Source organism: Carya illinoinensis, chromosome 13 (assembly GCF_018687715.1).
Source record: "Carya illinoinensis cultivar Pawnee chromosome 13, C.illinoinensisPawnee_v1, whole genome shotgun sequence".
Taxonomy (NCBI): domain Eukaryota; kingdom Viridiplantae; phylum Streptophyta; class Magnoliopsida; order Fagales; family Juglandaceae; genus Carya; species Carya illinoinensis.
This window is the reverse complement of record NC_056764.1, coordinates 20018223-20028667: the sequence shown is the minus strand read 5'-3', so window position 1 is coordinate 20028667 and position 10445 is coordinate 20018223. Positions and strand designations below refer to the sequence as shown.

The 10445-nt window shown below is 37.2% G+C and overlaps 1 protein-coding gene across 8 annotated transcripts; it reads left to right on the top strand.

Moving 5' to 3' along the window:
- Positions 1-1256: 1256 nt before the first annotated feature.
- LOC122291825 (protein argonaute 4) lies at positions 1257-10400 on the top strand. Of its 8 annotated transcripts, none has more exons than XM_043099827.1 (25): positions 1262-1396; positions 2027-2080; positions 2575-2589; positions 2692-2961; positions 3058-3263; positions 3359-3583; positions 3673-3809; positions 4183-4280; positions 4370-4467; positions 4621-4789; positions 4883-4999; positions 5087-5194; positions 5352-5414; positions 5555-5668; positions 5742-5907; positions 5989-6101; positions 6480-6617; positions 6796-6926; positions 7203-7268; positions 8569-8632; positions 8737-8848; positions 9197-9270; positions 9388-9482; positions 9581-9612; positions 9887-10400. In XM_043099827.1, exons 4-25 carry the CDS (start codon positions 2695-2697, stop codon positions 10060-10062), a joined length of 2769 nt encoding a protein of 922 aa, XP_042955761.1. In that variant the 5' UTR covers positions 1262-1396; positions 2027-2080; positions 2575-2589; positions 2692-2694; the 3' UTR covers positions 10063-10400. The 8 variants fall into 8 exon arrangements, 7 of the variants coding, with proteins under 7 accessions (XP_042955756.1, XP_042955761.1, XP_042955758.1 ...); XM_043099824.1 differs by having other exon boundaries at positions 2494-2589; XM_043099826.1 differs by having other exon boundaries at positions 1324-1466.
- Positions 10401-10445: the final 45 nt, after the last annotated feature.

Sequence of the window (10445 nt, the reverse complement as noted above, 5' to 3'; positions counted from 1 at the left end):
AAGTCATCAAAACATATTTTTCTTTCATTGCCTCCATGATCCATCGTCAAAACGTCATTTAGCCAAGCTATTCCTATTCGGCCTTATTTTGATTATGTATTTTTAATTCATATAAATGATTTATTTTTGCAACTTTAGTTATGTATTTTTAATTTGTATAAATGATTTATTTTTATAATTTTGGTTAAGTTTTAATAAAATTGAAATTTGAAAAAATCTTTTAAAAAATTGAAATATGGAAGCCCAAATCTAATTAGTGAGGCTCCAAATTACCAAATTGAAATTTCAAATGGGCTAAAAAAAAGTTCAATAAAAAACCTTAAATCTGACTCCATTCTGACAAATCGAAATTAGATCGAACGTTAGAAGAATCAGAGTCAGAATTGAAGATAGAAACTATTGGTACTCGACCTTACCTGGAATTGTGCCATAATATTTTTTCCTGTTTCCTTAACAAGAAGTTGACTAGATATTTGCTCTATATGGTAATCATCCTGATTCTCAACTTCTCTCAAGGGATTTTTTGTGAATTCAGCATCTTCTCCAAACTGTTGCACTTCCCCTGCCACATCGTCATCTTTTTCCTGCCGCTCAGTAGGGCTTGATCTCATCCGTACCCTTCCTCCATTTCTAAAAATAAATTCCAAAAACCCACCATATGGAATTTCTAACATTAACAACATTTATATAACGAACGCAGAGTTTTCAGTACAATGATTTTCTTAATGGAAAGAACTAAACTGTTTCAGTAAACCATGCTTAAAAATTGCAAAAATTGTCGGCAATGCTCCCCAAACTCGGAGTATTTGCAAGAATTTTCCTAATTAAATTTAGAAAGAATCTCTTTTAAAATTGAGAAAAGATAATTTTATAAATTTTTTAATATTATTATTATTTTAAAATTTAGATAATAAAGAATGAATTTTGAATTTGGAGCTCACCTACCTACATGGTCCCACAAGGACACGACCGTCATTTAGAGATTACGACAGACCCAATAGGGCCAATACATTGAGCAAGAAACGAGAAATGGGGTTGTGGAAGACACGCGTCGTCACAGGACTGACATTACCCATTGGGGGGAGGGCGTGCGGTTCGCAGACCGAGTCACCGAGTCATTAAAAAAAACCACAGAGAAGAGTACGGAGTGACGGACCCATCATCCACTGTCGATGCCGAACCCTAAATCTTCCGTCTGAAAAAAAATTTATAATAATGAATTAAGATAAAAGGAGATAAAATTTTTAATTTTGTGTAATTAATACGGGGCTAAAGGATCTGAGCCGTTGGTTTCCTTGACATCCTCATATATAATCCCCCAAACTGGGAATTCCAGTCACTTTGGATTTATCGGAGTGGGAGGGGGCAAATTACAAAAGGGTTCAGCGTTGACACAGTGAGTGAATTTGAACTCCTCTCTTTTCTTTAGGCCCTCTTTCTCTTTCGCTGTTTTCTTCAACTATCAGGTTCTCTCTCTCTCTTTGAGTCTGGGGTTCTCTCTTCACTGCTCCACTTGTTCACTTCTGCTTCATTTCATTTTGTGTTTCTGAAACTGTTTTCTGTTGTTTCCCAAGAATCGTTTTGTTTTATGGTTTTTCTAGTCAGGTTCTATATCTGTAATGCTGCTTCTAATTAAGCTATGTTTGGGTATTGCATGTGGGTGAGCTCGATCTGTGACTGTTTTCTCTGTTTCTGCTTTTGGTATCTCCTTTGGTTTAAAGTAAACTACTTTTTTTTTTGTGTTATTTAATTTTTGAGTCATTGTGAAGGCGTTTCGGTTACAATTTTTGTCGTTAATCACCTGCCTTTCGTCACTACTGAGCATTTCACGCCTTTTCATTTTTTCGCTTTCGAAATTTTTTCTTTGAAAGTAATTTTTGTGTTTTTTAGTTCTCTAGGTATTTTTGTGATTTTTTGAACTTGGTTCCGACAGTTTTTTTGTGCATTCTTTTCTTCATGACAGTTTATTTGGGTATTTAACGTCCTAAAGCTCGATCTGCCCTTGTTTTCGCTCTTTTGGTTGCAGCGTTACTGGAATCTCCAAGACTTGCTCTTTCAGCAGCGGTTCGTTGATTTTTAGGTATTATGCTCTGTGAATTTATCTGGTTCTTGCTTGCATGCTTGGTTTATGTTAATGTGTTTTTAGAAACTTCTTCTTGAAGGTGTTTTTCTTTTAAAAGAGAATATAAGCGTGTTGCTCTCCTTGGGAACATCATTCACTGAGTAGTTTTGCTTTCTGGTTTATGTGTTTTATTCTGGGTTCGCTTAGTTTGGCATGCCATTTCTTTTTCATATCCGACTATTTACATCCGGCCATTGGGGCATCTTTAAGTTTCCTTGCCTTTTGGTGTTTTTTTCTTTAAAATTTTTCCATTTTTTCTTCTACACTTAGGTTCTGTGTAATAGATCATTTTTGTTCCGGTGTTTTTGACTTTCAAGAGAGCCCTGGGTGTTGCATGAGTTTTCACATTGTCGCTTCTGTCAAAATTGTAGGCATGTTGGTTTGTTAGAGCTTCCATTTCTTAGTACCTGCTTTTTCTGTGGTTGAGTCTTCTGTTGCTTGTTACTCTGCAGGAGATTGTTTTCCTGGTAAATTTTCCTTCAACAAATGAAGTATCTTTTGTATACTTCGTGTGTACTATTTGCACTTATTGGTGAATAATTATTACTTAATAGAAAAAATTGGCTTAGGTTATGGATTCATTCGAGCCAGACGATAATGGGGCAACAAATGGAAATGGAGCACAGGAAGCACTGCCACCTCCTCCTCCTGTTATCCCACCGGATGTTGTTCCAGTGTGTGCTGAACCTGAACACCGTCCTGAACCTGTTAAGAAAAAGGTTGTGCGAGTTCCTATAGCTAGGCGTGGGCTTGGAAGCAAAGGGCAAAAGATTACTCTGCTTACTAATCACTTCAAAGTTATGGTTACTAATGTTGAGGGCCATTTCTTCCACTATAGTGTATGTTTTCATAATCATACAACACTCGTTTTGGGTTGTTGAAGTTTGGGTTTTTCATTGTGGTCATATATGTTTGAACTGCTGTCTTTCATACAGGTTTCTTTGAGTTATGAAGATGGGCGCCCTGTAGACGGTAAAGGTATTGGAAGAAGGGTGATTGATAGGGTGCAGGAGACTTATGACACTGAGTTAGCGGGAAAGGACTTTGCTTATGATGGGGAGAAGAGTTTGTTCACTGTTGGTCCACTGCCCCGCAACAAACTTGAGTTTACTGTTGTACTTGAGGATATTCAGTCAAACAGGTGTACATACAGGGTTTGTGATTGTTTTGTTCTTAGAGAGATGCTTGTTGTTTTTAGTTTGTAGCTAATTTGTAGAAACCTTCCATTCTGTTTAGAAACAACGGAAACCGTAGCCCTGATGACCGAGGAAGTCCAAATGAGAGTGACAGAAAAAGAATGCGACGTCCATATCAGTCAAAGACATTCAAAGTAGAAATTAGCTTTGCTGCCAAGATTCCCATGCAGGCCATTGCAAATGCGTTACGTGGTCAAGAGTCTGAGAACTCACAAGAAGCCCTTAGAGTGCTGGATATTATATTGAGACAGCATGCTGCTAAACAGTGAGTGAATTAATTTTCCCAGCTTTCTTTTGGTATCTCCTATGTATGATTTTAACTTCTGTATTATATCAATTTTTTGACTATTGTAGGGGCTGCCTCCTTGTTCGCCAATCATTCTTTCACAATGATCCAAGAAATTTTGCAGATGTAGGAGGTGGTGTTCTTGGCTGCAGAGGATTTCATTCTAGTTTTAGGACCACACAGGGTGGCTTATCCCTGAATATTGGTAAGATCATTTTTTATTAGTAAATAAGAACATTATGAGTAAGAAAGGCAGGCATAGCCCAAGTACACAGGACATAACACCTATGCATGATTGTCTACATATACAAGGAAATCATGAAAGTTCATGCTAATGAATCTTCTTCCATTGGTCTATTAGAATCGACCAATGGAAGAAGATATTAATAAAAAGTTCTAAGCTCGTCCATTGTCCGTTCATGATCCTCAAAACTCCTTCCATTCCTCTCCATCCGTATGCACACCCATAAATAGATAGGAACCATCTTCCACATAGCTACTAGGAATAATACAGTTCTATTGTTATCCATTCTTGAAACCCATTCGTTTTGCCAATTGTTTGTTGCCTTTCTTTCCAGATGTATCAACTACCATGATTATACAGCCTGGGCCGGTGGTAGATTTTTTAATTGCCAACCAGAACGTGAGGGATCCATTTTCACTTGATTGGTCGAAGGTAATTAAATTAACATCTCTACATCTTTACTCTATTTTGCTGCTTTTTTTTTACCCATTTGTAGCTCTATTGGTTATTTCTATTGACAGGCGAAACGAACGCTCAAGAATCTTAGGATTAAAACAAGTCCGGCCAATACAGAGTACAAGATAACCGGTTTGAGTGAGAAACCTTGCAAAGAGCAAACGTATATGTCTTGTCATATGATCAGTTTTACTTTTCCTTTGGTTATGTTGAGACTGATCATGTTACTTTTGTGCTTGTATTACACAGTATTATAACCTAACTTCTTGATTTGAAAACCAGTCTCTCAAATAATTTTTATGCTTTCTTGCCATAGATTTACCCTGAAGCAGAGAAATGGCAAGGATGTAGATGGTGACAATACAATAGAAGTGACTGTTTATGATTATTTTGTTAACCATCGTGGTATAGAATTGCGTTACTCTGCAGACCTACCATGTATCAATGTTGGGAAGCCAAAACGTCCAACTTATTTCCCTCTTGAGGTGAATTTATGGGTTATAGTTGTGTAAATAAATACTATAAAAGTGATGAATGGGTCTTATTGAAGGTGGTGTATATTTCATTTTCTTTTTTAGCTTTGTTCGTTGGTGTCCTTGCAACGATACACAAAAGCTCTATCGGTGCTTCAAAGATCTTCACTAGTGGAAAAATCGAGACAAAAGCCGAATGAGAGGATGAAGACTTTGTCTGATGTAGGTGTCTTTTGCTGAATGCTGGAATGATGATATTCTTGTTGTTTATTTTTTTGTTTTCAAGTTTTTAGTTGTGTTCTGCTGCAGGCTTTGAAAAGCAACAATTATGATTCTGAACCTATGCTGCGATCATGTGGCATTTCAATTAGTACCAGCTTCTCTCAAGTGGAAGGTCGTGTTCTGCCAGCACCAAGGGTATCTGTTTGTTTTCATAATGAAGTTGGCTTTTTTTTCTTCTCTCGTGCATCCATAACCTTGTAATGATGATTTTCAATTTTTTGAAGGGCTTTGGAATGGTTTTGATCATTATTGTTACCATGTAATATCAAATTTGCTCTCTTTTTCTCAACAGTTGAAAGTGGGGAATGGGGAGGATTTCTTTCCTAGGAATGGAAGATGGAACTTCAACAATAAGGTATTCGGTGTTTTCTACATTTTATGTTTTCTATCTACAAGGATTCTCACAGTATTTTCATTCAAAAATAAGGTATTCAGTTTTATACATATTATGAATTTTTCATCTTGGGATTCTCACTATTTCATCTGCTTCTGTAGAAATTAGCGCAGCCAACCAAGATACAAAGATGGGCTGTTGTGAACTTCTCTGCGCGTTGTGATACACAGGGTCTTGTACGAGATCTGATAAAATGTGGAGAAATGAAAGGAATTGTAAGTTTGGTCCTGTGGTGAATACTATAATTTCTCATCTAATGATTGACTTTTTTTTCCTGTGGTTTTTTAGCTTATAGATCCTCCGTTCGATGTCTTTCAAGAGAATCCTCAAAATAGACGGGCTCCCCCGGTGGTTAGAGTTGAGAAGATGTTTGAGGATATACAGTCAAAACTTCCTGGTGCTCCACAGTTTCTTCTTTGCTTGCTTCCTGAGAGGAAAAACTCAGATCTATATGGTAGTGTTTTAATCCATACTTCTATTGACAATTTCAATTGCTCAAAATTTTTTCTATTAAATGAAAGTTATTGTCTCCAAGGTCCGTGGAAACGGAAAAATCTTGCTGAGCTTGGAGTAGTCACCCAGTGCATGGCTCCTACAAGGGTTAACGATCAATATCTTACCAATGTTCTTTTGAAGATCAATGCAAAGGTGAGCTGCTGTGTGTGTTAAACCCCTAGGGTTTGGCTCAAGTGTAAGAGCCTTGGTCTTGGTTGTATACTCCCTCCAGGTCTGAGGTTGAGTCTAGGTTGCAAACAATTTCATAGGGCTGTTGGACTGGGGGAATTTTCCCTTGGTGCACTTTCAAGAAACTCCTTGCCGAGGGCCTATGTGCCATTGAGATTAGTTGGGATTTTGTTCCAGACATTTGGTGCCAATTTTAAAAAAAGAAAAGCAATTTAACTTCTATCTCACCCCCTCAATCCCTCTACCCCCATCTGCTTCTAGATCCAAATTAATTGTTGGTTGACATAATTTTGGTGCCACTTTATTGTAACTGATTATTATTTTTTAAAATCTTAATTGCAGTTGGGTGGTTTGAATTCGTTACTAGCTGTTGAGCACTCTCCATCCATCCCTGTGGTTTCCAAGGCTCCCACCATCATACTTGGAATGGATGTGTCACATGGCTCTCCTGGGCAGTCTGACATGCCGTCAATTGCTGCGGTAACATGCTGTCTTTAATTATTTATTGGCTTAATCTGTTTTGTAGTTCTTATTTTACAATTTTGTTGTTGTTTAAATAACCGACTGTATACTCGTTATCAAGTTACATTTTCATTAAAAAAAAAAAATATTCTGATGTATTAGAAATTTGTTGGGGTTCTTTGAATGAAACTTTCAGGTCGTCAGCTCAAGGCAGTGGCCATTAATTTCTAAATATAGGGCTTCTGTTCGCACACAGTCCCCAAAGGTTGAAATGATAGATTCTCTGTTCAAGCAGGTGGCGGAAACTGAAGATGATGGCATAGTGAGGTGGGTTTCGACCTTTAGGATATTGGTTGAAAAATAATGTTTTAAATGTTTATCTCCTATCTGTCTGTCTTCCTTTTTCTTGGGGCGGGTGGTTGGTGGGGGTAGGGGAAGGTAATAAATTTTAAATATTATGAGGCCCAAAAGAGGTAAACAGAATTAAAAAGATAGAATAATTAAATCAATGTGAGGTTTCCTGCTGACTCCTCTTTTTAAAGGTTAAATGGCTAACTTATTTTTTTTCCTGTGGTTCGTCTTGTGTGATTATAACCATTTCAGGGAGCTTCTGCTAGACTTCTATACGAGTTCAGGGAAAAGGAAACCTGATCAGATCATAATATTCAGGTATGTGTTTGGTCTGTTTTGCCAATGGAAGAGTACTTGAATGTATTCTGTTTATAATGGTTTCTGTCCTCAAATGTTAGCTGAAAGTACTCTCAGTTGTAAAAAAATCCTCTTATGCTCGTCTTTTTTGCAATCCTCTTGAGTGCAAACAATTCCTATGGGCCACCAGGCTGGGGGGATTTCTCCTTGAATTACCCGGGATGCACTTGCGGGAAACTCCTTGCGAGGGCCTTTGCACCCCTGGGATTACTCTGGACTTTCTTCTTAGACATGTGGTGCCAATAAAGAAATTATGATTCTAATTATTTTTTCAGTTGCAAAGATTTTACTTTTCAGAAATAATAGTAAAAATCTGGAAAATGTCAAGTGAATAATGAACTGAAGCTTTAAATTGGTTGATCTTTTAAATTCATAGCCTTGACTCCAGCTTTCATCTGAGTGAAATTTTTGTTTATTTGCTAGTTTAAGCACAAGAGTCTCAGAGAATTACCAGGAATTCCCAATTGAAGCAAACAAGTTCTGAAAAGAATACTGATACAAATGCAAGATTGGTGGTTAAACCTTTTATATTCTGTTTTTCTCCAATTAAACTCTCTTCTGTGTAGATTGCAATCTTTGGTGTAGAATCTAGAAAAAGTTTTGGTGCTGTGGTGAATAAAACCTCTGCAAGATAGTTTTGTGTCCCCTGGTGAACTAGGCACTAAATTTTTTATTTCCAACCTACCAAAACTGGCTCCAAAGATCTGTGAGCATTTAAAGGTCAATTTTTGCGGAAAAAACACGTTACAAGACTTGATCAAATAAATCTTCTTACTTAACATCTATTATATGAATCCTTTTTATGTTAAGGTGCCATTTGTATGCAATATTTGACAAAAATATATGACGGTGTTTTTATTGCATTTTCTTAGTTGGTGTTCCTTTTGGGCAATAGCTGTAGACTTCAAAGGGATCAATCTCCATGATTTCCTTGTATCTATTTCATGATGTTAACTAGGTGCTTCCTCTTGTGTACATCCTGTGTACTTGGGCTATGCCTATTCCTTTGTTCACATTAATAAAATTACTTTGACATATAAAAAATAAAAAAGAATCGTCACGTGTATTTATGTTGCCCTTTCTTTGCTCAGGTCATTATAAAATTGAAATAAAACCAACTTAACTTATGTTGAAAGATCATAATATTTATTACATGGGAGTATTTTTATGATCTATTGAAGATGAATATGTCAGTGTTGGTTATTTGAAGTTGGCTGTTCGTTGAAAATGTTCTTGAATCAGTTCATTTTATTGCATTTAGGGATGGAGTAAGTGAGTCGCAATTCAACCAAGTCTTGAACATTGAACTGGACCAAATAATTGAGGTTCTTTAGTCCCCTTGAACGCTCTTCAATTATATGTTTAAAGGCCATGATCCCTTTGTTTAATTTGGAAATGATGTAAGCTTTGTGTTTGTTTTTATTTCTAGGCCTGCAAATTTCTTGATGAGAAGTGGTCCCCCAAGTTTGTAGTAATTGTTGCACAGAAAAATCACCATACAAAATTCTTCCAGCAGGGGTCTCCTGATAATGTTCCACCTGGTAAGCCAAACAGATGAATTCTGCAGATTACACAACTATGGCATTGGATGAAGGTTTATTTTTATTTTTATTTTTATGACACGGGGTCCGGGAGACTGCAAACACAACATTTCTTTTACCTGGTTAAACGCCAGACCTGTGTACTGTGTTCCCGTGACACGGATGAGGTAAATCATCGGCTGTCCACTTATGGGACTTGGCCCTAGAAATTGTTTGCACTCAAGGATTCAAACCTAGATATGGAAGGAGCATACCATCAAGATCAGGGCCCTTACCTAGGGCCCTAGGGGTTTGGACAAGCTTTCTATGCTTTCTCATTTTTGTTTCTTTCCCTTTTTCTTTTGGCAGGGACGATTATTGATAACAAAATCTGCCATCCAAGAAACAATGATTTCTATTTATGTGCACATGCTGGAATGATTGTGAGTATTTTGTTATTGATGATTTGTTATCCATTTTCCGATGATTTTGGCCAATATTTTATTTCGAAAAATTATTGTAGTGATTTTTAATACCTGTTTTGATATTATGATGCACAGGGGACCACTAGGCCTACACATTACCATGTTCTATTAGATGAGGTTGGCTTTTCATCAGATGATCTACAGGAACTTGTGCATTCCCTATCATATGTGTAAGTAAATATTTGATGTCATATATGGTTTGAATAACTAGTTTCGAGCTAAGATTAGCTACTGAAATAATATTCAATTGAATCTGTGATTAATGCAGGTATCAAAGAAGCACTACTGCAATATCTGTAGGTAATTTCAGAGTTAAATATATGATGTTGCAACTTGTGGTTGGTTGGCTTGCTTTTTGAAGTATCACTGTACATTTCTGATGCAATCCTTTAAAATCATTTCATACTCTGCCTGGAAGTCTTACCTTTTTTATTTTTGATGTGTGTATATTGAGCCTATCAATCTTGTGCATCACGGTATTACTTGATTGCTTAAAACTGCCCCAGGTCCTTTTAATATCCTCAAATATTGAATCTTGGAGCTTTTTTTTGGTCTTGTAAATTTCTCCCTACAGTTGCTCCCATATGCTATGCGCACTTGGCTGCCACCCAAATTGGACAGTTCATAAAATTTGAAGACATGTCTGAGACGTCATCAAGCCATGGTGGGTTGACATCTGTTGGAGCTGTCCCTGTGCCACAGCTGCCCAGATTACAGGAGAATGTCTGCAACTCTATGTTCTTCTGTTGAGGCTGTGTCCTCTGAATATTGAAAATCACTGTATTTTGGACACCTGGTCTGTAAATAGCCAAGTACTTGGTATGGCCACCCCTAAGGAAGTTGCTGGACCAGGCAGTAACGTGGAACCTTTTTGGAACTTCTGATGTCTAGGCCTCTCAAAGGCTACCTGTTGCTTGAAGTCATTTTAGGCTGCCTGTGTCGTGGCCGGCTTTTTTTAAATGTGATGTCTTCTAACCATGCTGATGTCCAGTTACTGATTGTTTTGCTGCGGTCATGGATCTGCTTAAGAAAGGATTTTAGCATGGAACTATTTCGTAATTAACCATATTAAAATGTTGCTGGATTTATTTGATGCTGATGCTGATGATGGCAAGATGCAGAAGGTGACGTTA